At 43.0% G+C, this 23,986-nt stretch overlaps 1 protein-coding gene, 1 long non-coding RNA gene and 1 pseudogene across 4 annotated transcripts in view; 1 reads left to right on the forward strand and 2 right to left on the reverse strand.

Moving 5' to 3' along the window:
• The window catches only part of LOC148126669 (class I histocompatibility antigen, F10 alpha chain-like), a 45,040-nt pseudogene that overhangs the window by 12,366 nt on the left and 8,688 nt on the right, over nucleotides 1–23,986 (forward strand). The gene's annotated exons all lie outside the window — the stretch shown is intronic.
• Nucleotides 1,366–4,577, reverse strand: LOC148126670 (uncharacterized). The gene is made up of 3 exons (XR_015742510.1): nucleotides 4,101–4,577; nucleotides 3,750–3,839; nucleotides 1,366–1,537 (listed from the first exon to the last, which is right to left on the reverse strand). It is a non-coding gene; the product is annotated as an uncharacterized LOC148126670 (long non-coding RNA).
• Nucleotides 7,353–23,874, reverse strand: LOC113452550 (class I histocompatibility antigen, F10 alpha chain-like). Of its 2 annotated transcripts, XM_087928405.1 has the most exons (7): nucleotides 23,772–23,874; nucleotides 21,127–21,513; nucleotides 17,946–18,076; nucleotides 14,596–14,877; nucleotides 12,880–13,155; nucleotides 9,139–9,420; nucleotides 7,353–7,752 (listed from the first exon to the last, which is right to left on the reverse strand). In XM_087928405.1, exons 2-7 carry the CDS (start codon nucleotides 21,162–21,164, stop codon nucleotides 7,664–7,666), a joined length of 1,098 nt encoding a protein of 365 aa, XP_087784531.1. In that variant the 5' UTR covers nucleotides 21,165–21,513; nucleotides 23,772–23,874; the 3' UTR covers nucleotides 7,353–7,663. The 2 variants fall into 2 exon arrangements, with proteins under 2 accessions (XP_087784531.1, XP_026579799.2); XM_026724014.2 differs by lacking the exon at nucleotides 23,772–23,874 and having other exon boundaries at nucleotides 21,127–21,677.

Genomic DNA, 23,986 nt, shown 5'->3' on the forward strand with positions numbered 1-23,986 from the left:
AACGTTGCTACAACTTTAAAAGCACAACTATAATGACGTGGGAAAATACCCGAACAAAGCTGAATACCATACATATAAACACCCGCAAAAACTTAAGAAAAAAAATATATATAATGCTATAGTTAACAAACACAGGATAGTCACAAAAAACTTTATTCAGTTAAGACCCCCAAAAGGGTTGAAAATCTATACGTGAGCTTCTATGAGCTTGATAAATTCAGCACATACAGTTTTTAAGAATATCATCCAACTGGTGTAAAAAAAAAACAATTTAGAAAATGCTGATTTAAACAAAAGGCATTTCGGAGGTCAACTAACTTCTGGGGTCCTTCCTGTAGCTTTCTTCACCAGCAGAATTGTTAAGGATTCTTCTGTCTTGCAGTGGGATTATCTCTTGATTACTTCTGTCTGAATTCCTAGGCTTTTGGTGATTTTCTGAAGAAGAAAAAAGACAGGTGGTTGGTGTTGAGGAAGTGGTGTGATATTTGCTCTGAGATGCCGAATCACACCCTTTCCTAAGCCAGAGGATCTCAAGCAGGACAACTTTAAGATGTGTGGGGAATTCTGGGAGATGATGTCCACATATCATCTGATGTTGCCAAGGTTGAGAAACACTGGGCTAAGCAGGTTAGCCACATAAGCACATGCCCAAGGGCCACTTCTCCACAAACCTGTAGTCCCAAGGCAGCTCAAAGTTGAACTGCAATTGTCCTCATGGTGGGGCCATACAAAACACATCCTGAGCAATATGTATAATAGAGAGAGGCCCCAATGAATAACAAGAACACTGAGAGCAGACTACAGGATGGTTTAAAAAATAAAATCTCTAGCAATTCATTGATACAGTCAGGAGCTGAGCTTAAATCCTGGTGACTTCAGGGACTTGTACTGTAAGAAGCAGCTGGCCCTTTAAATCAAGAGCCCGCCTGATGTGCCCTGAAAGTCAATAGAGAAAAAGAAAGAGGTCTGTCACATCTTCAGGAGGATAGAGTTTAGAACAGGGGTCGCCAACCTTTTGGACCTTGGGGACCACCAAACTCATAATTTTAAATCCTGCGGACCACTAATATGAATTTTGACTGACGGTGGCTTGCTGACGTTGGTGGAAAAGTCGTCCCATATTCCAGAGCTGCAGTAGTCACAGGACTGGCCCCTTGGTCATCCCAGAGCAGCTCCTCCAGTCCATGGCAGGCCGGTGCATCTAGGTGGAGGAGCAAGATGGCGGTGCCCAAGCTTTGCGGCCCAGTAAAAAATGATCGACGGACCGGTAGTGGTCCAGGACCAGTGGTTGGGAACCTCTGCTTTAGAGTGCTTAGCTTGTGTTGTGATTCTCTTGAGAAAATTTGCCACAAAAAGAAGTGAGGTTGAAGGAAGGTAAGACTCAGACATAACACAAAAACGTACACACTACCTCACAGAGTCTTCAGTCCCCCATTGATTAAGAGGGGCATATAAGAGGGAACATGTTGGAGGAAGCTTCATTTACCTGATACATCCTGCTTTGATGAAAATGGCCATTTTTTCTTTTTCTTCAACCCTGTGGAGAATATTATCGTGAGTGATTTATGTCTGGATTTTACAGTTTGCTTAGACAAGTTAAAACATTGTAGTTAGACCTTAGTTAACAATGGCAAATGGGACAAGAATTGCTGTTGCTAAGTAACCCAGTCATAAAGTGCAACATCACATGACTATGCTGCTTAGCAATAGAGATTCTGACCACTTCCGGTTTCTGTCATTAGTCAAATCCCACACCATTATAAAGGCAGGCTATCACCATTTGCAATCTCCTGTGGGCTTCTCCACTGGCTTGGCTTATTAAAAACTGGAAAAGAAGGTTGCAAATGGTGATCATATGATCACAGGATGCTGCAAAAAGATTGGAACAGTTAAAAGTATCACTTGTTCTGCACCATTGCAAGACTGAACAAATGGTTGTTAAACAAAGATCACATGTATTTCAATGACTACAACTACATATAATGCTCTGCTCTGATAATGCCAAAGGAGGACATTTGGACTGTCATTTTTTAAAATCCTGAATGCAAGGGAAGGGCTGCAATTGGCTCCATGACACTTTTCCGGTGAATAGAGTAGTATTAACTATGGAGGAGAAAGTCTCACTGCCTGAACCTGTAATAAATTTGAATTAAGAACTAAATGGCTGTCAATGTGTAAAAGAAATGGACATCATAATTGAGTTGAAAAATATCTGAGGTTTAGGGAAATGTAAAGCCATAAAGGTCTCTCTCTGTCTCTACCTGCCCATCAAATCTGGCAGAAGATATAATCCTGCTCCCCTTGATTAGAGTGCCTGCTAGTGGTGTCAGAAAACATCCTTTTTCCATGGCTGCATCTGTACTTTGGAAACTTGTTTCTCTCGAAATTTTGGTAGCCTCAAAAGCTTGTTGGCCTTCTAAGGCTCTTTTAGACTTGCGGTGAGGAGGGGGTTGAGTCTGTGAGTTGTATGACTTTTGATTAATTGGTTTATCCTTGAGGGCCATTTTTGTGTTTTCCTTTTTGGTGTGCTTTTATTCACTTCATTTTCTTATCAAATTGATATTTTTATTGTCCTGGCTGTCCTCTATTGCTCTATTGATTTATGCCATATAAATCAAATAAAGTCCAGCTTAATTTCACAACAAATTAAATCGTTGAAGGAAATTATTTATTCCCCTGAACGTAGAATTAAGAAAAAGTAGAAAAGTAGAAAAAGCAAACTCCCAAACCAGCCAGCCAAATTATTCAAAGTTTAAGTGCAACTAATCAGAAACAACTTAAAATCAAAGCCCTTTATTAAGTTATTTAAAAGAAGGGCTTTCTATGAGTATGCTGGTAGCTGCATCCCCACAGAGGAATATCTGCATCAGTTTTTGGGATCTCGGGCCAGACTTGAGGCTCATAATGAAATAAATTATAAATGACAAATATGTAGCAATAGCAATTAGCAATAGCATTTAGACTTGTATACCACTTTACAGTGCTTTGTAGCTCTCTCTAAGAGGTTCACAGAGTCAGCCTATTGCCTCCAACAGTTTGGGTACCCACTTTACCCACCTGGGAAGGATGGGCGGCTGAGTCAACCTTTGAGCCTGGTGAGATCTGAACTGCCAAATTGCAGGCAGCCGGCAGGCAGCAGAAGCAGCCTGCAGTACTGCAACCTAACCACTGCGCCACCACTGCTCAGTATAACAACAGAGTACAGGTGTTGCTGAACTTTCGATCACAATTGATCGAAGTCTATGTTGTTAAATGAGAAATTTGTTAAGTGAGTTTTGCCCTGTTTTGTGACTTTTCTTTCCACATTTATTGAGCGAATCACTGCAGTTATTAAATTAGTAATGGCTGTTAAGTGAATCTGGCTACCTCATTGACTTTGCTTGTCACAAGATTGCAAAAGGTGATCACGTGACCTCGGGACATTGCATCTGTCATAAATATGAGTCATAACCACTGAATACAAATCATGTGACCATTGGGATGCTGCAATAGTCCTAAGTGTGAAAAATAGTCATAAATCACTTTTTTTGGTACCATGGTAACTTCAAACACTCACTAAATGAACTGTTGTAAGTCTAGCTGTAAGACTGTGTATAATAATAAAGAAAAGTAGAGAAACCTAACTACACTCTGAAAGTCAAAGAGTATATAAAGCCCCCTTATTTGGGAAGAAATTCATTAAAAAAACCCTCAAACCGACCCCTCCTTCCCTGCACACATTCCAGAAAATGTATGTATGGTTTACTTACATCTCCACACAAACAATCTAGCAAACTCCAACGCACAGACACTGGCATGCACAATAGAGAATAGACGATGCCACTCTGTGTATGCTAAAACTAAATCAGAAAAAATAAGAAGGTCTATGAAGGAAAGGGCAAGGAATCTTTTAGGCAATGGCAACAGTCTAAGGATTGCAGAAATATTAAATGAGGTTGATATTAAATGAGGTTATTCCTAAAGCAGATGGCACTGCTCAAGTTTGCCCTGGGTGATTGTAAAAAGAAAAAAAAAAGAAAAACCAAAAGAAAGGCCATCTTGAAATACCACCCCACCAATCAATCATTCCCACACTTCCAAGAAAATGATGCCGTACTCACCCAAGTAATGATATAATACAGTGATAATAATTATAAGTAGAAGCCAGATGACTCCCCCTTTAGTGAATAAAGTACAAATGGAGAAAAAAAGAACATTACTAAAAAGAAAAACCAGGTATTCTTTTCCTATGATGGGGAAGATCTAAGTTGGACAATTTTTTTTCCAGAAAAGTTCTCTAACTGTGGGGAACATCTCAGAAGTAGCTCGCTTTCCCTCTAACCTCTCTTTGAACAATCCCCTGAGCATACATCTCCCCTGGGGCTGAGGTGTTTGCAGCCTATCTTGCCTAAGATAGGAAACAGAATGTGATGGTGAAAAAAGCAGGAAGTGTTTGCTAAGTAAAGGGCAACATTAGTGTCACTGTCCCACCTACAGGACAGCACTTACTTGATCTTGGCTGATTTCAAAAAGCCAAGCAAGATTGAATTGGGTAATTCTGAGGTAGGATAGCGACAAACAAGCTTTAAGAGTTGAGGTCAACCAGAGCTGAAAACAGATTGCCAAATAAAATAATGACTTTCCTTCTATATTTTTGCTTCAAGCCTGGTTCTGTCAATGGTAAGGTGACCAACCAGCCTCCTTTGGGGAGGACAGTCCTCCTTTTGTAAGTTCTGTCCTCTCTCGAAAAGTGTCCTCCTAATGTCCTCCTTTTTGATATTTGAAGACTAATCTGTAAATCTCCGTATTTGATCGATGACAGAGCTTACAAAAGGAGCACTGTCCTCCCTATAGGAGGACAGGTTGATCACCTTAATCAATCGCCTTTCAGGAACCAGAAGGATCATAAATATGGCACCCCAACTCTGACATCTCTAGATGCCCTGCATCAGGGGTACTTTCTAGACACACAGTCCTATCAACTGTTCCTTAGGAGCCTGCAATGGCCATAATATGTCCCCTCATTCTTCTCTCTGTTACTGTCTAAACAAGCCAATCAAGTAGAACCTTAGCAACCCGTGTCAGAATTCAACACTGGATACCAGGTTTAAAAATTGGAAAAATTTTAAACAACACATTTAACAACAAAAAAGTACTTCAGCATTCCCCATTTCTGTAGAAAACAATTTGAGAAGAAAAGCATGACCGAAATTATGAGTTTTTTTAAAAAATATTTGACTTTACTCTTTCCCCTTTTCCAGCATGTCCAGCCTAAGCAAGATTGCTAGGATTTGCCTGCTGGCTGGAGCTAAAAAGGCCATCCTTCCCAATTTAGTTCAGTGCTTGCCCGTGCTCACAGAGGCAGATTATAAGCTTCTAACGCATTAAATTTGCTGCAGAAAAGGCACAAAAAGAACAGATTACTCACTAGTGGTATATTGTATCTTGAGTGCTTTTTCACCTGCAGGAAGAGAATTGGAGAATTAGAATTAAAGTAATATTCACAAGGAAGTCCTTTTCCAGATTTTTCTCAACAGGCCTGACAGAAACACTATTGAGATCTGGAAGCTGAATTGAGTAATGGCAAGCATTTTTTCAGATTCCTACTGGAATTAATTATTATTTTCAGGTCTTTCAGGGCCATAACTGGTATACCAGCTACAGCTGAACCAAGCTTCCTTCTGCCACATAGAGCCATCTCCTGCTGTGATTCCAGGAAGACCAAGCCAAAGGCCTTGTCTTCCAACTTTGAAGTCAGATCTATCTACAGCTAGCCCAGTACCAAGAGAAGATTCCAGATAACCAAGATATTTACTGATAACTAACACCTCCATTTTGCAAGGATCTAGTCTGTCCTTGTTCTTCTCCATCCAGTCTCTTAACAGTTTCCAGAATCTCCAGTTTAAAAAAAACTTTGAGCCAAGTCTCACCCCAAATAACAGACAATCCTCTCCAGTAACTTCACACAGATATTAAATAAGACCAAGTCCTTCAACATTATATACTGGAGCGATCTAGGGCTTGGTAGCTTGTCCACAGTTGCCAACTGGAAGTGTCTGCTTGGGTTGGAGTGCAAACCTTTCAGAATAATGTCTCCAGGGCCCAACTTTTGCAGGTAGTCCCAAGATGTCACCATCTGCTTTTAGCCATGGCTTCCTATTGTTTGTCCACATTTTCTTGCAGACAGCCAAAAAATCCCTTTGTGCTAGTTTTGTTGAAGAGAAATTGGGGGGAGAGTATAAGTTAGTTCCCCCTATGAAATATCTGGGATTGTAGATCAGGGGTGTCAAACTCTATTTCATTAAGGGCCACATCAGGGTTGTATTTGACCTCGGGGGGAGGGGGTGGCCATGGCCAGGGTAGGCGTGGCAAGCTCAACACCACTCATGTCAGGGGCACCCAGGCGAGGCTGGGGAGACCCATTGTCTCCAGTGGAGGAAGGCAAGACCAGGGAGAGCAATAAACCCTTGTACTCCAGAGCAAGGGTCGCCAGCCTTTTGGACCCCAGGGACCACCAAACTCATAATTTTAAATCCCAGGGACCACTAACCAGTTCTGTGGGCGTGGCCTAATTTGTGGGTGTGGCTTGGTGGTCATGTGACTAGCTGGGCATGGCTTGTATGTAAATATAAATATCTATATAAATATTGATTTTTTTTTTATAAAAAAGAGCAACTTTTACCCAAAATCAGGCAAAGCAGGCAGGCAGATTGAGTTGCTCACAGAATCATTCAGTGATCTATCTATCTGCCATCGGCTAGCTCAGTCTGCCACAGTTTGCTGAAGGAAAACTGGAAAGAGGTGCCAATTAGAAAATAGCATGGAGTAGTCCATTCTGACTGTGGAAGAAGGAGAATTGCTTTAATAAAAATCAACTATAGTTGGTAAGGTTGTAATAGACTAAACACTGCTTACACAACAAACCATATCGGTTCTTTATTTTTATCTAATATAAGGGTGAATATATGATGTGAAAATTGATCTCTTAGCTCCCCGTGTGTCTGAATCAGTTCCTCTTCTTACCTACCCTCTGATAAACTTCGTCAAGTTTGCAGACAATCCTCAAGGGCCCTTTGGAAATACTCAATAACTACCCTGCATTGGACAACAATTTGAATGGGGTCCTTGCCCAAGAAAAACTGAGGTGCCTACCATCTATATCTAGGTAGCAAAGGACAAATGTTAACACCTTTCCTATTCAGATCATATCCCCATCCCTCTGTTTAAACCAGATCAAATGCATACCCACATACCTGGATATTCTTGCAACCAGTAACGGAATATGTCTACCACTGCATGGAGAAAACAGATATGAAAGTGAAATTAAGCTCAATTGCAAGTGTCATCCAGTCTGGCTAGGAAGAGCTCCTGCACAAGAGTTTACTAGATATTTTCTAATTGCCCTAGGTAGGGAAGGGGATATTGGTCATTCTGACAACTTTCCAAAAATCAAGAAAAAGTCCCATTTCATCAGTAGAACCTTCACCTTCTCTGATCCTCCCTCAGTGACCACAGTGAGACAACTTTGGTGCCCATCATAAGGGTGTGGATGCTTGGGGTGAGAATAATTGTTTGTTTCTACTTAATATATCAGTGCAACATACTTCATAGAAAAATGTGCATTGTGGGCTTCTGTGAATCCCCCAGCAAGGAATTCCCTCCAACCATAACATGCATTCCCCATTTACATACCAAAGTACAAACTCCAAGCATTAGCTGAGGCTAGGAAGATGGCTGCCAGAACAATCATTATAATGGACGATGGGTGGGGTGCTAAAGAAAAAAAATGCTTTATCAATAAAATAGTTGGCACAGAAATGGAATAATAAATATGAAAGACTTCTGTTTTTCTATTATAGACAATTCAAAGCGCACAAAGAAATTCATGTTCATGAATCTGAAATATCCCTGGAGAGGACACCTCGCCTATTATCCACTGCTCCAAGTTTGAAGATAATATCTTCCTCAATGGCAAAATCATTGCACTACAACCATTGAGACTAAGAGAGGTAAAGAGACCCTCCAACTTGGGTCTTTGACTCCAACATTAGGTCTAGGGCCTATTAGCTGAGGCTATGAAGATGGCTGCCAGATGGCTCCCCCCCAAAGAAGACCCATCCTGAAAATAAGTCCTAGCCTGATTTTTTTGGGATGGGCCTAATATGCACCCTACCCCAAAAATAAGCCTGAGGGATGGGCTTGACCAGCACAAGAGGTAGCGACCGTGTGTAGGCCAATTGTGTTCAGCAGCAGCCGCAGCCCACTGTCCCCTTGGTGCAGTGCATGGAGGCAGGAGGGAGGGGCGACAGGCAATCCGAATGTGCTGCAGGGCTACCTGGTTCTCAGGACACTGACTGGCAGGAGGCTTGCATGGCAACACTGGGAGCAGGTGGAGGCAGAGGCCCGGGGGTGGGTGGGAACAGGTGATTCTGATGTTTGGCATGGCTGCAGGCAAGCTGAGAGATGGTAGGACAGAGTGGGTGGTGCATTGGGATCGCCTCCTCTCCTCCCCCATGCGTCTACCTCCACCTGGCTCTGCCGCACACTTTTCACCCAGACGGAGACTCTCGAAGCTTCGTCTGCTTAATTGCTCTGTTTCAAAGTGCCCGATTTGGAAGCAGGCAAAGCTTCCAGTCTTCATCATTTATCCATCCCAGTGAAAAGTGTTTGGGAGCCTATGGGTGCTTGGGAACTGAGAAAATTGCTCCATTCCCAAGTGCCCCATAGGCGCCCAAACACTTTTCGCCCAGAGGGAGACCCCGTTAGCAAACAGATTAAGTTTCCAGTCTCCATCATTTCTCCATCCGGACAAAAAGTATGTCTGCCCTGGGTAGCCCTGTAAGCCATGTGGCCGCAGGCAAGGCAGATGGTGGGAGGGAGCAGGTGGGCAACCACATCCCTGAAAATAAGACCTAGTGTCTTTTTTGGTTAAAAAAAAAGACTGGGTCTTATTTTGAGGGAAACGCGGCAGAAGGCAGGAGTCATATTTCAAGATGGAAACTGTGCTGTGCAACACAAACTCAAACTTAGTAACTATCTTCTGAGAGTCAGATTTTTGTTGGGACTATCTACAACACAGCTACAGGCCTTCTGTTCCGTCTTCCACTTTGGTGAGAAATCTTCTGCTTTTCCATCCTTCTATCCTTCCCAAATACTCACCTGGCACTTTCAAAACAACTATCAGGGAACTGTTCAGGCTGTCATGCTCTACATGGCACTGGAAGCGATTCCGTTCACTGGGATTGATCCTAATGCTGAGCCAGAAGTGATAGGTCCCATCTGAGTTGGGGGCAACCAACCCATGCAAAGTATCCTGCAGCCAGATTTCTCCATCCTTCCTCCAGGTTGCTTTGATATCCTTGGGGAAGAAGCCATCCACTCGGCAGATGTGTGTTTCGGTTTGGATGACCTCTGCCTTACTTGTGACCGTCACTATTGGTTCTGCAGAAATGACAGGATCACAGTAAATATGGAGCTTTCCAAATAACCTCAACTTTGCTCTACCTTCAAGCCCTGAGGAGAAAACCCTCCAATCTCTTGATCCTTTTGAGTGACCTTTATCACCGTTCCAGTGCTACAAATACCCTTTATGATGGAGCAATGAGATGATGTAGTGCCCCAGCTGCCCCAGTTAGTGCATATCTTATGCTTCTAGGCTTGAAATTTTAGCCTTGAACAATCTGGAACTATGCTGCCTGAGGTACAATCTAAGCATAGTACACAAAATTGTCTGCTACAACATCTTGCCTGTCAACAACTTCTTCAACTTCAAACACAATAATACACGGGCAAACAATCGATTCGAGGTAAACCACTAATAAACTAATATGTACTAATTGTAATGGTTATTGCACAAGATGTTTGTACCCTGACGACACACTGTTTAAACGAAAGATGGACCGTTTATATAATATATAAAAAAAATAAAGAAAAGGTAAACCGCTTCAAACTCGATTGCAGAAAATATGACCAGCAACAGAGTGGTCAACGCCCGAATCTGTGGTTACAGCCTCAAACCCTCACAGCTTCAACCTCAAACTGTCTACGTGGACCTCACCCCATTCCTAAGAGGTCCTGAAAGGAGGCGTGAATAAGCACACTCTGTCCTACTGTCCCCATTTATCCGTATTTACTTCCTTGGTTCCTGTTTATGTTCATATCTACACTTGTTATCTTGTACATGTTTTGACCAACAAACAAACAAACAAATAAATAGTAATATTTGATGATTTCTCAATTTTCTTCAGTTGTCCAAGTTTTGCACTTTTGATGCATGCTCTGGTTCCCTAGCAATAACAACTAAGTTACAACTCAATCCTAAGTTGCATTAACAGAGGGATACAATCGAGATCAAGTGAGGTACTAATACCACTCTATAAAACCTTAGAAAGACCACACCTAGAGTACTGCATCCAGTTTTGGTCCCCACACTATAAAAAAGATCTTGAGATTCTAGAACAAGTGCAGAGAAGAGCAACCAGGTTGATTAGGGGACTGGAGACTAAGGCATAAGAAGAATGGTTGCAGGAACTGGGCTTGGCTAGTCTGCTGAAGAGAAGGACCTGTCCTGTCTCATGCACAGAGGTGGATTTGTAGCTGTGCAGATGCGGATAGATAAATTCCGCAAAACATCCATAACAAAGTATATTTATTGGTGCATCAGGTATCTTCATAACTCACATTTGTGATGAAATTCTTGTCTGTTTCCTGGCAGAAAGGCAGGATGATGGGGAGAAAAACAGCTGAACTGCCTGTTTTATTGTTGTTGTTGTTGTTGTTATGGATTAATACCAATGTAATGAACATTGTTGTAAACACTTTGATTATTTTCTAAAACTATTTGTACCCAGACAACAACACCGTTTAACTGAAAATGGAATTTTTAGATGTTATAAAATAAAAAAAAACTTGATGAAAAAAATAATAATAAAATGGAGCACCAAGCACCAGCTCTCTGTTGATGACAACAGCCCATTAACTCCAACTCCATGTGCCTTGACTTGTGAACCTCACAATCCTGCACCTGGATCAGTTGATGAACAGAATGGGATATTTAAGCATGCACCCTTCCCTGTGCCTCCTTCAGCCCCAGCCACCCGCCTCAGCCCATTTACAGCCAATTTTCCTCCCCTGCTAGCCCTCCCCTCGCCATTCTCCACAGCCAATGGACCCCTGGCCCTTCGGTCCTGGCCTTTTGTCCCAAACGCCCTTTGACCTGGGCCCTTTGGCTGCACGGGACAAATAGCTGCCAGCCAATCGGGTGGCAGGTGGAAAAAACGGTGCTGCGGGGGGCAGCATATGATTGGTGATGGACAATCGCAGGAGCTGTGGGTGGATGGAGCAGTGTGCAATGAAAGGGTTTTTTTTAAAAAAAGTACTACGGCTGCTTCGCAAGTTTTGGGCCTTTGCAGCTCTGTCAGTTCACCAAAACAACTTGGCTCAAAACTGACAGGGGGTAGGGAAAGCCGTGCAGGCACACGGCAAGGCTGGCGTGGCTTCTGGTGCTGTGGGGCAGCTTTGGGAGAGGTCACGCACGCAAACGGCAAGCCCGGTGCAGCTTCTGAGGTTGCCGAGGGAGGGGGGGTGCAGGGAAGATGCTACCAGTTCGGCCCAGTTCTATAGAACCAGTAGCTCTGAAGAGCAGCAGACACCGAACTGGTTCTCTGCAACAACCTTTTGGTCGTCTGTTTGGCCCACCTGCCCGCCCGGGCTCTGGGCTGTCCTTTATTTCCTGCTTTTTCAACCTCAGCTGCTTTGCGTGGTACAGCTGAGGTTGAAAAAACAGGAAATAAGAGGATTTTCAAACACTGTGCATCCGCGTGCAGTGCTTGTCAGGGCGACATAGTTGATTTTTTTTAAAAAATGCTCTACACACGCACACGGCAAAACGCACTCTCAACCGGTAGTAACACTGGTTAAATCCCATCCCTGGTTGGGGGAAATTTGGGGCGGGTGCAACAGAGGTGGCGCCTGGCTTGGGGGCAAGAGAACTCAGGCCAGAGTGGCAATGGCAGGTCTCCCCCAAGCCACATGCCACCCCTGTTCCTCTGCCACACACGCACGCACGCACGCACGCGCACACACACACACACACACCAGTCACCCCGCATGAAGTTACATCAAGTGACTGTATGAAGTTACAAATGGCACTGAAAAAAGTGACTTTTGACCATTTTTCACACAACCATTACGGCATCCCCATGATCATGTGACCAAAATAGGGCTGTGTGGCAATTGGCTCTTACTTATGACAATTGCCGTGTCCCAGGGTCATGGATCACCTTTTGCAACCTTCTGACAAATAAAGTCAATGGGGAAGCCAGATTCACTTTACAACTCTGTTACTAACTTAACAACTGCGGTGATTCACTAAACAACTGTGGCAAGAAAGGCCATAAAATGAGACAAAACTCACTTAACAGCCGTCTCACTTAGCATCAGAGTATGTTCATTAAGTGGCAGAGACATGGTTAACAAAGTCAGCAAGTGAGTAAGCATGGCAACAGACCAGCCAATGGGAGCTGACAGCCTGGGTTGGTTTGGCTCTGTGTGCTTTGCTGAGAATTGAAAGAGAAACTGCTCTGAACTGGAGCTGTAACTGATATCGGTTCTGAGCCCACTGAGCTGCTGTTGGTGTTACGTTGAAATAATCTACTAATGGTGTTGTAAACTTTACTCATATTATTATGTTTAGAAAGAAGTTGTGTGTTTTCTGGACTTGAATTTCTACAGCAAATGCTAACACTTAGCAATAGAAATTTTGGGCTCAGTTGTGGGCATAAGTCAAGGACTACCTATATGGGTCACTCAAAGGACCAATGTGCATTTACTTTAGAAGAAATGTGTGAAGAACTGTTACTTTCTAAGGAAGCTCCTCTCCCCAAAATATCTCATCCAAACCTTTCCTCAGCAGAGCCTCCTTCCCGTATGTAATGCGTCTCCTCAGCATTTCAATGCAAGTTTCCTCCAAGTAGTATTTTATGTGCTTGGCAACTGATGGATTCCCTTCCAATTTCCTCTTGGATAGTTGAGCTGCTGTGTCAGATGCTGTCCAACTGAGGGTCTCCTTGTCAAAGCTGATAAAAGTCATCCCATCATAACTGTCCTGGTCAGAACCTCCTTGTGGACAACCATAGCTCAGCTCGCAACCATACCTCCACTGCAAGGTGTGAAACCCTGAGGAGATACACAAGGAAGCAGAGATATTAGAGTTGATTTGACTGCCGTGGTGATGGACACACCATTAGGTCAGGTTGGGGATAAATCATCCTGAAGAACCTCAATGTGGTCCCTATGAATCAAGCCTGACAGATTTATCTGATACAATGAACTGTTCTCCCCTATTGGAATATTGAGAAAGGTCTTTTATCCAGAGGGTTTTCTTTAATCACCCAACCCCATATTCCAGACCCTCTTCCAACTCTCCCTAAAGCAAAGAGGAGCAGGATTTGAATTTCTGAATGCAGAAGCAGAAACAGAATAGTTGGAAGGGACCTTGGAGGTCTTCTAGTCCAACCCCTGCTCAGGCAGGAAACAGGTTGTCCAATCTCTCAGACAAATGGTTGTCCAATCTCTTCTTAAAAACTTCCAGTGTTGGAGCATCCACAACTTCTGGAGACAAGTTGTTCCACTGATTAATTGTCCTCCCTGTCAGAAATTTTCTCCTTAGTTCTAGGTTGCTTCTCTCCTTGATCAGTTTCCATCCGTTGCTTCTTGTCCTGCCCTCAGGTGCTTTGGAGAATAGATTGACCACCACCCCTCTCTTCTTTGTGGCAACCCCTGAGATATTGGAAGACAGCTATCATTCCACCCCTAGTCCTTCTTTTCATTAAACTAGAGATACCCAGTTCCTGCAACCGTTCTCTGTATGTGTTGGCCTCCAATCTTCTAATCACTTTTGTTGCTCTTCTCGGCACTCTTTCTAGAGTCTCAACATCTTTTTTCCATCGTGGCGACTAAAACTGGATGCTGTATTCCAAGTGTGGCCTCACCAAGGCATTATAAAGTGGTATTAACACTTCACGTAATCTTGATTCTATCCCTCTGTTTATTCAGTCTAGGACTGTGTTGGTTTTCTGTATTCTCTATAGAGGTAGATAAACTCAACAAAACATCAGTACGAAGTATCTATTATTGGTTCATGAGGTTTCCTCATAACTCACGTTTGTGACGAAGTTCTTCTTTAATGACCAATCCTTTGTATATCTGCCTTGTAGTAAAAGATGGTTATCTCCATACCCATCTCGTAGCGATAGAAAGAAGCTGCCATGAGTTAGAGAGTTCAGGCAAAAGTGAGGAGAACTTCCCCCAGCCCCTCAAGAGTCAATTTAGTGACCAATCAGGATTACATATATGGTCACGTGACATGAACTACATTTCCCAGGATACCTTTAACTACATTTACCATGATGCATTCCCTTAAGGGGACAGCTCATAATTCCTAAGTAACTATCCAATTCCCATAGACAGGCTGGGACAGCACAGTTGGCTTTTTTGGCAGCTGCGAGCAGCCTTTTCTAACTTTCCCTTCTGCAGTAGCAATTCCCCTTCCTCCCAATCTGTTGCAGAGATGGAGATCCTCTGCCCTTGCACCCATCCCCACCCCCAATTACTCACCTTCACTGTGGTTGTAGTACTTCTTTAGGGTTACCAGATTTCTCCCAAAGTCCTGCTCTGCCTTCTTTGATATTTTGGTGTATTCCTTCCAAAGAGGTTCTTCCTTCTTCACCTGCTCCATCCAAGGCACTAGAGAGCGATACTCCTTCGTGTGGCTGTCATAGTGAGCGATGGGCTGACCATCGAAAGACTCCAGGATGCTGAACTGGGGGAGCCCTTGGCTGGGCTTTGAGACAAAGGTGTAAGAATAGTAAAGGGAGTGCAAGGAGGAGGAGAAGGAGGCTGGAGGGAGAAAAGAGAGCAGAGTGTTAGGGATGTACCCGAGCAGAATATGCACAGCAGTCAGGCAGTCAGGTGAATATGAGAGCAAGTGTTTTTTAGTTTACACACTCAGTAAAAACGGATACACTGTCTTAGTTGAATAGTTTATTCCATTAAGAGTTTAGCAGGGACCGCATTGCTGGAAATGTAGGAAAAAAGAAGGAACCTTTTTCCATATGTGGTGGTCTTGTGCAGAAACCCAAAAGTATTGGAAGAAAATTAAAACTTGGTTGGAAGAAATCACCAAAGAGCAGATCGAATACAAACCAGAATCCTTCCTACTAGGGATTTGTGATAAGCAAATCTCCCAAAAAGCCAAATACATAACAATACACATTTTAACAGCGGCCAGATTAGCCTTCGCTCAACAGTGGAAACAACATCAAAAGAAAAAATGATTATCAGAAGAAATGATTATTGAAAAAATCTCAAAATGTGCAGAAATGGATAAATTGACTTTGGCGCTAAAAAAACAAAGACACTTCACTATACTACGATAGCTGGAATTGTTGGTATAATTGGATTGATCAAAGATAAATTATATATCATAAGGCATGAAAGAAAAGTATCAACCTATAATAACAAGGTAGCGATATAAGTTAAAAACAGGTGTGGTTATATGACACAAGTTAAGGTTACGAAAACGAAAGAAGATCTTGCAAACTGTTAAAATAAGAATACTTTTTTACTTTGTAACCTCTTTCTTTCTTTCTTTCTTCCCCCTTTCTTTTTCTTTCTTTTCTCAAAATTCTTTCCCTCCCTTCCTCTCTTCTCTTCTTTCTTTTTTTTCCTTTTGCTTATTTGTGTATGTATTGTGATTGGTTTTAATTGTAAAAATTAATAAACTATATTTATATTAAAAAAAGAGTTTAGCAGGGTCAAACAGTCCAAATATCATTCACCAGTGTTCAGTCAGTTCAGTCCGGAGATTGTTCAATTGCGACCAGTGTCGAAAAAAAGGTCAGTTAACTTACAATGCCAATCCATAAATCAGTCCAGTAAATATCTTCTCACAGTAGATTAGATATGCAGCATTCAAAACTCTTCCCTCCTTCAACGTCAACAACAGGGAACACGCAGAACAATCAACCATCAATCCAGTAGCAATCCAGGTTCTCTAGCTCCCTCTTATGGCAGTTTCTCAACTGCACCCAAATTATATCATTTAGAAAGTGAAAAACACATTTAAACTTTGCTATCATGGTTTATATATTATTTACCCAAACAACATTAGGTAACTATGGTTATTCTTAACACAGAGTTATGGGGATCTGCAAACTGAATCCCTCTCCCATACTCAGGGGTGGGATTCTATCTGGTTGGTCCGGTTCTATAGAACTTGTTGTTATGATTCTGCGCAGTTAAGAGAACCGCCAAATCCCTCCACTGGCTGGCCCCACCCCACCCCACGCTGCCCCGCCCCTGACTCCTTACCTGCACCATCCAACTTGCCTGCCTTTGGTAAGTTGCTATTTTTCCTTTCTCCATTCCTACCATCAGCTGTTCTGCTGTGCGGAGATTTAGATTAGATAGAAAGCAGGAAATAGTTGGATTTCTTGCTTTCGAGCTAATCTAAAAGCAGAGCTGAACCTTTCTTAGCACCAAAGCTTCTATTTTTCAGTGCAGACTCAGGCAACAGATTGCAGAAAGATAGATCTCTGAGGGAATCTGTGATTCTGTGAGCAACTCAATCTGCCTGCCTGCTTTTCTGATTTTGGGTAAAAGTTGCACATTTTTAAATAAAAAAATTCAATATTTACATAAATATTTACAATATTTATATACAAGCCATGCTCAGCCAGTCATGTGACCATCAAATCATGACCAGTCATCAAGCCACACCCAGCTAGTCACATGACCACCAAACCACGCTGACAAATTAGGCCATGTCCATAGAACCGGTTGTTAAGGGATTTGAATCCCACCCCTGCACAAACCCCAGGCAAACTTACTTCACTGCGTATGTATGTGCCTCCCAGCTGATTTTTGGACTTTTTTCGGCCTCCCAAAGGTTTGAGGGAAGCATCTGCAGGCTTTGGAAGTTGAAAAATAGGCCCGTTTCATCACTTCCTGTATTTCTGGAAATGGGCCCATTTTGGGGCCTACAAAGGCTGTAGAGGCTTCCCTCTACAGTCAAAAAAAGGCCTCAAATGGGCCAAAAATCAGCTGAGATGCACAGTGTAGCTAACAGGGTGGTGGTGGGATCATGTGCACATGCGCAGGGGGAGGGGGGCTGCACACATTGCCTTCTGGGTGCTGCTATGTGAGTGTGCAAGCACAAGCACGCACACAATTTTTAGCACAGGAGCCCCAAAAAGGTTAGCCACCACGGGGGTAGGATCTCCTGCTTCAGCAAGGGATTGAATTACAAGACCTCCAAGGTCCTTTCCAATTCTGTTATTCTGTTCAGAGTGTACAAGACCTTTTCCCAACCAGATGGAGAGGCTCTGGCATTCAATTCATCCTATATATCCCTTCATACAACCTCCCTGGTCTCTCCCTATCTTGCCATTTGCCTCTAGAAATTGGAGGAAGAAGTAAGAGGTTCTTCAGTGCAACCTTGTGTCTTTCTCTGTCTCAGACTTGTTGAGGTAGTCCTCAATTTAAAACAGTTCATTTAGTGTCCATTCAGAGTTACAACGGCATTGGAAAATGAGACTTATGACCAGTGGTGGGATTCAAATCATTTAACAAACGGTTCTCTGCCCTAATGATTTCTTCCAACAACCAGTTCACCAAACTGCTCAGAAAGTTAACAACCGGTTCTAGTGAATAGGTGCGAACTGGTAGAATCCCACCTCTGATGTCCCGTCCTCCCCAGTCCTTCTTTACAATGGACTAGGCTTAGTTCCTCTGCTTTAAACACAGTTTCTTTTTGCCTGAGGCAGCCAGGTAGATTTTCAGATCTTCTGATGCATTTTCTCCCCACCCACTCATAGCCCTCAACAACTGCATTTCATGCAAAGAATCACCAGGCCTGAGATGGGAGCAAATCTTACCTCCCCACCACACTCTTCTAGGATACTCACCACAGCAGTCCTCCAGCAGGAGAGCCAGGAATACCAGCATCACAATTGGCCCAGTCTGGGAGGATCTTACACAGTTTGCGCAATTTCTGTTCCTTTCACGGCTGAGAGGTGGAAATGGCTCAAGAAGAGTCCTGGAAAAGTCAAACATGAGCTCATGACGATAGAAATGCAGGAAGCTGAAAAGAGACACTCAGCGCAAAATAAACATTTGTGGAAATGATCACTCCTTTCCCCCGCCTCAAACACATGTTCATCCCTTGTTCCATTCCTAGGGTTCTGCCCCCATTCTTTCCTAGACTGTCCATCAGGGACTAATCTATTCTGCAGAACACAGATGCTCCATGGTTAGTAATGGCACTGACCAATGCACCATTTAGCCACTGAAATCCTATCCTCCTCTGGCACTTAACCAAGCTGGTTCTAACTGATCTCAAGAGATCCCCAAGCTCTCTGCATAAAGAGCCATGCAGGGATTCTGAATGCTCCCCAGGACAACAGCTGCCTCCTAGCTAATTCATTTCATGTTATCATGCCACCTGCTTTCTTCCTATTGTCTGAATAATTTGGGTCCCAATCAGAGTTGGTATTCAGCAGGTTCTGACCAATTCCGGAGAACCAGTAGCGCAAAACTTGAGTAGTTCGGAGAACCGGGAAAATACCACCTCTGACTGGCCCTGCCCCCATCTATTCTCTGCCTCCCGAGTCTCAGCTGATCGGCTGAGTCTTCTTTGGTTGCCCTGCACAGGACAATGGAGCTGGAAAGCAGGTTAGTGGGGTGGGGAAGGAATGGGATTTTGCAGTAACCTTCCCGTGCCACGCCCACCAAGCCATGCCCACCAAGCCACACCACGCCCACAGAACCGGTAGTAAACATTTTTGAATCCGACCACTGATGTCATGTGAAGTTACATAACAATCAAGCAATTCTCTGTGCTAAAGAGATTCTCGACTCACCATTCATGCTTAAGAAAATTAGCTAAGGGTGCAGCTTCTTGTCATACCCGCTAAATTTTGTAAGAGTGTTACAGCTTTGGCACCCCATAAGGGATGATCCAGAAGGCTTCACCCTTACTTTCTGAAATGTTTGGAATACCAGCTGATTTAATCAATAGAGCCCAGGCTATTCCCTTCCTATCAGATGCAGTAACTGTCCAGGATTTTTATTTGATGTTGAAAAGATGTTGAGACTCCACAAAGAGTACAGAGAAGAGCAACAAAGATGGTTAGGGGACTGGAGGCTAAAACACATGAAGAACGGTTGCTGGAACAAAAGAAAGGAACATTTTTCCATATGTGGTCAAAAAATACCGGAAGAAAATACAGAGATGGCTTTTTGAGATTACAAAATATAAATTGAATTTGGAACCCGAAACGTTTTTATTAGGTATGATCAAAGGGAATTTGAGTAAAGATAAAAGATACCTTATTGTACACATCTTAATTGCAGCAAAAATCACATTAGCACAAAGTTGGAAGAGTGGTAAAATACCACCAGATGAAGTTCTGATTCAAAAAATAATGGACTGTGCTGAACTAGATAAATTCACTATGGAACTGAAAGGCAAAGAGGATCGAGAATACTATGCGACATGGGAGAGGTGGTACGAATGGGTGAAGAATAAGGACAAAAATAATGTATAGTCACAAACTAAGAAACATGTATACACAATGACACAATAACTGTTAATGGAAATGAGATTTTTTGTATTTTTTGTTTTTAAAGAATAAAAATTATATTAAAAAAAAAGAACGTTTGCTGGAACTGGGTATGTCTAGTTTGATGAAAAGAAGGACCAGGGGTGTTAAATCTGGTAGATCGGTTCACATTGAGAGGCGAGAATTGAAAGTGTACATTCAGCTCTTTATTGCATGTATAGAATGGAACAGTCTTAGACTTGTGAGCCGCTTGGCTTTATACAGCCAGCCGGCGGCTCGGCGGCCAATGGCAGCGCTTTGAATCTCCCACGATCGGCTCGGCCAATCGCGGTAGATTCTTAGCGCACCAATCACAGGAGTTCAGTCAGCCAATCACGTCGCGGTCCGTGTGGACCAATCAGAATGTGAGTTTACAAGAATGTTAATATAGAACAAGGGGTGTCCGATATCTCAGGGGTTGCCACAAAGAAGAGGGAGTCAAGCTATTTTCCAAAGCACCTGAAGGCAGGACAAGAAGCAATGGGTGGAAACTAATCAAGGAGAGAAGCAACCTAGAACTAAGGAGAAATTTTCTGACAGAACAATTAACCAATGGAACAGCTTGCCTCCAGAAGTTGTGAATGCTCCAACACTGGAAGTTTTTAAGAAGAGATTGGATGACCATTTGACTGAAGTGGTGTAGGGTTTCCTGCTTAAGCAGGGGGTTGGACTAGAAGACCTTAAAGGTCCTTTCCAACTCTGTTATTCTGTTATTCCCTATCATGCTTTTTGGAATATGGATATGACGTCTCCCCACATGTTATTCTACTCTATGATTATTCTATGTGTTTCTCCTATTTTTACATTTTTGTTTGTATCTGCTTTTTTCTTTTAAAGAAAAGTTTGAACTAAACCTACATGGAGCTTATTGTGGGGGATCTTTTAACGGTACATGAAATATGTAAAATTGATTGTATATTTTATGTGGTTCTTTCTTTTACTTTGAATTGGTCTCTTTTAGGATGCAGTGAAGGCATCACGTGCCCATTCACATATTTCCCTTTGGGCAAGTTTGTTGCATAACTCTGTTGGATTCTTCCATTGCAAATCATATTGTTCATTTAAATTAATGACCTTGCGGTGAGCCTTCTATAGAGATAGATAACAGACCACTTTGGTTCCTTTTAAACGATCTTTGAAAATTCCCCAACACACGCATTCATCTTCATCTGTTTTTTCACTTCAGATGAAAATAGTTAATAAATTAAGCAGTAATCCCTAGCAGTTCAAGCCTTGAGGCCTCCAGGGGATGGGCCAGATGTGGACCCAGTCTTCCCCTGTTTTGATATTAAGTGTGAATTTACTTGGTGTTAAAGTCTGGGTTTAATTTTCCAAGGGAAAAATGTTCATTTTCTATCTGAAGGGTGAGCTCTGATTTCAGCCATTCCGCAAGATCCGGTCTTTATTGCAGGAATGGTGCCGGGCCCACCCAGTTTTCCTCATCAATGAAGCCCCCCACCCCCCACCCGCATTGACCCATCCTCACCTTTTCCTGGTTTCTGAGAATTCCTGGACATGCTTCATTTCCACATCAGATCAGTTGCTCTGAAACTTCGCGGAGACTTCTCTGATACTAGAATTAGGCTGGTGAGACTTTCTGGGAATTTCCGAACGTTTACACCGAAGTCTCCAAGATCTTTCGCTAGCTCACTCCTTCAGAGTCTCTTTCTTGTGATCAAGGAATTACTCCACAGGTTTCTTCCCCCCAAAAAACATTTCTTCTGCTGGAATAGGTCCAGTTCAGCACTTCTGTGTCTTCAGCCTCACTTGGTTGGGACCTCCTCCGTGCTGGAATCAGACTAGCCAGACCTTATCTGGAGTTGTCCCAGTTTTGTCTCAGTGCTGAGCCAAAGATATCCTACCTTGAGAGAAACTGTGGAGGCGGGTGGGTGGGAAATGATCACACCGGAGCTAAGAAGTCCTGTTGCCCTTCATCCTCTTCCCTGCAAATTTCAGGTTGCGTTTATTTACAAAAACAAGTTCTTTACAGTGAATTGTTCCTTTAAGGCTCAATAGTGAGAGTGAGTATGAGAGCTGCGCAATTTAAATCTGCATTATATTGGAAAGAAAACCTTTTTCTTCCTCCAGCCCCACCCTGAAAAATCAACTCCTTATTTCCCAAACTTTGATCCCTGGATTGCCCCAGGACTTTGCTCATATAAAAATTCTTACCTGATTACACTGATCTTTGCTTCCTGACTGGCAATTTGCGTACTCAGGATAAAGATGTTTTTCTCTGAGAACTGAAGGCGTCAACAACAATTTGTAGCACTGTTGTACTTGATAAATAGCCTGGCTTTTCTTGTATTTTAATTTGATTTATACTAATAAAGGAGAATATTTGTAGTTCAGAGTGGAAATGAAGGGTCCTTGGCAGTGGTGGGATTCAATTTTTTTTTTCGTATCAGTTTAGTATCAGTTCTGGCTTTAGTATCAGCGTGGCTTGGTGGGTGTGGCAGGGGAAGGATACTATAAAATCTCCATTCTCTTCCCATGCCACTAACGTGCTTTCCAGCTCTGTTCTCCTGTGCAGGGCAACCAAAGGAGACCCAGCTGATCAGCTGGGACTCGGGAGGCAGAGTATAGATGGGGGCGGGGCCAGTCAGAGGTGGCATTTGCCGGTTCTCCGAACTACTCAAAATTTCCGCTACTGGTTCTCCAGAACTGGTCAGAACCTGCTGAATATACCACCTCTGGTTGTTGGTGCTTTCTAAGCTTCCTTGTTTTCTTGCAGATGTTTCATTGCCCAAATGAGGCAAAATCATCACTGCTATAGAACCAGTAGCTTTGCAAGGTCGTAATAACCTTAAATTATCACCATCCTGCCAACTGTGAAATCCATTTCAAAACCTTGTGAGTCACATTTGTTTCCTGAATCCAACAGTTGAGCAGGGATTTAAATGGTGCTTCAGATAAACCCTTTAGTGGTTGAAAACTGATCCTGGGTAGATCAAAAAGTAAAACAGTTCAGTTTAGGGTACTTTCCTGAAAAGAAAATAACCTTGCATTTTGGCTAATTCTCCCAAAGGAAGCGAAATTCTTTTTTTTTGTTTTTAGTACAGTAATACAACACACACACACACACACACAAACAGTGCTGCAAAGCTCAGCTTCTTCATTCTTCTCACATCAGAGTTGTTGACTTTTGAAACCTCAGTTGTTCCCTCAGGCTTTGTGTGTGAACACCCCACTTTCTCTCAACGCCCCAAGAATGGCTCAGGTCAGCTGGGGATCCGCTTCTATATGTGGGGCTGCACCAAGGAACTCCTTTGCTTTTTCTCCCAATTTCTGAAGGCAAATTGTAAGGTAGGAGAGACCAGGAAGTTCCTATGAGGGGTCAGAGGAGGAATGGATGACCAGAGCCCCTCCCTCAATTGGGAAGAGGTTGTGCATCATCTTCTTGAAGCAGGATCTCCTTGTTGTCTAAGGCCAGGCAGATGTTCAGATCCCCTGCTCAGTCCTCCCACCCTCTTTCAGATAGCCCCCAACACAGAGAACCCCCCCCTCAGGCTTGGAGTGGGGACTCATCCTGCCTCCCTTCCCTCTTTTAAGATGTGGAAAGGGAACTTCACCAGGACAGGGGTGACACCCAAGCAGGAATAATGCGAGGGGAACATCAGGCTAGCCATAAAAGCAACTTGCATAGGAAAAGAGATTTGATAAAAGGTATTGAAAGAAGCCCCCTAGACAAAAGCCAAGTAATTAAAGCTAGGGAATCAAGAAAAGGAAATCCTTTACAAACAAAAGGCCATGCCAAATCAGCAAAACAAATAGCCAAAAGATACATAGCAGACAGGAGATTGCCACTAAACAAATATAAGAAATGAAACTAATAATCCAATCAAACCACCCCGCAGAGTTTTCCCTCTGACGGAAATGAAGACAACCCCCCTGACAGGATTTAAAACATTAAGCACTCACACACAAAAGGAGAAAAGGTATAAAAATCAGGAGTTTATTACACAAAGCTGGCTAGCCCCAGGAACGCAGACTTCTTGCTATCTCTTGCCTTCCTGAAAATTAAAGAAACCTGCTCCCAAGTAGTTGCCTCTGTGTATTGGAGCACTCCCAGCAGGAAAACTGAATCCTCAGAAGAAAGGCATTTTCAAGCCTTTCAACAAAGATACTCACCAGGTTAGCCCTTCAGTAGGAGAGTCAAGAACATCAGGATCAGCAGGGACTCCAAAATTAATTCTGTCTGGTGGGGAGGGATCCTGCTGGGCCTTGGCAGCTTCTGATCCTGTGGAACAGTCAACAGCTTTATTTTCTTTGTCCTGGAATCCAGAGTTTTGGTACTACTTGGGCAGGAGGGCTAAAGCAGCCCCATCCTCTCCTTCGTAGGACAG

The sequence above is a fragment of the Pseudonaja textilis genome, chromosome 2, assembly GCF_049901715.1.
Source record: "Pseudonaja textilis isolate UNSWEBS1 chromosome 2, rPseTex1.2, whole genome shotgun sequence".
In the NCBI taxonomy this organism is placed as follows: Eukaryota; Metazoa; Chordata; class Lepidosauria; order Squamata; family Elapidae; genus Pseudonaja; species Pseudonaja textilis.

Bases quoted from the DNA above. Each gene is read 5' to 3' on its own strand.
- LOC113452550 (XM_087928405.1), bottom strand. From the start codon at position 21,164: ATGAAGCATGTCCAGGAATTCTCAGAAACCAGGAAAAG. The intron at 18,077-21,126 runs GTGAGGATGGGT...TGACTTTTCCAG, and splicing joins TTCTCAGAAACCAGGAAAAG to GACTCTTCTTGAGCCATTTC. The intron at 14,878-17,945 runs GTGAGTATCCTA...TTCTCCCTCCAG, and splicing joins CCTGCTGGAGGACTGCTGTG to CCTCCTTCTCCTCCTCCTTG.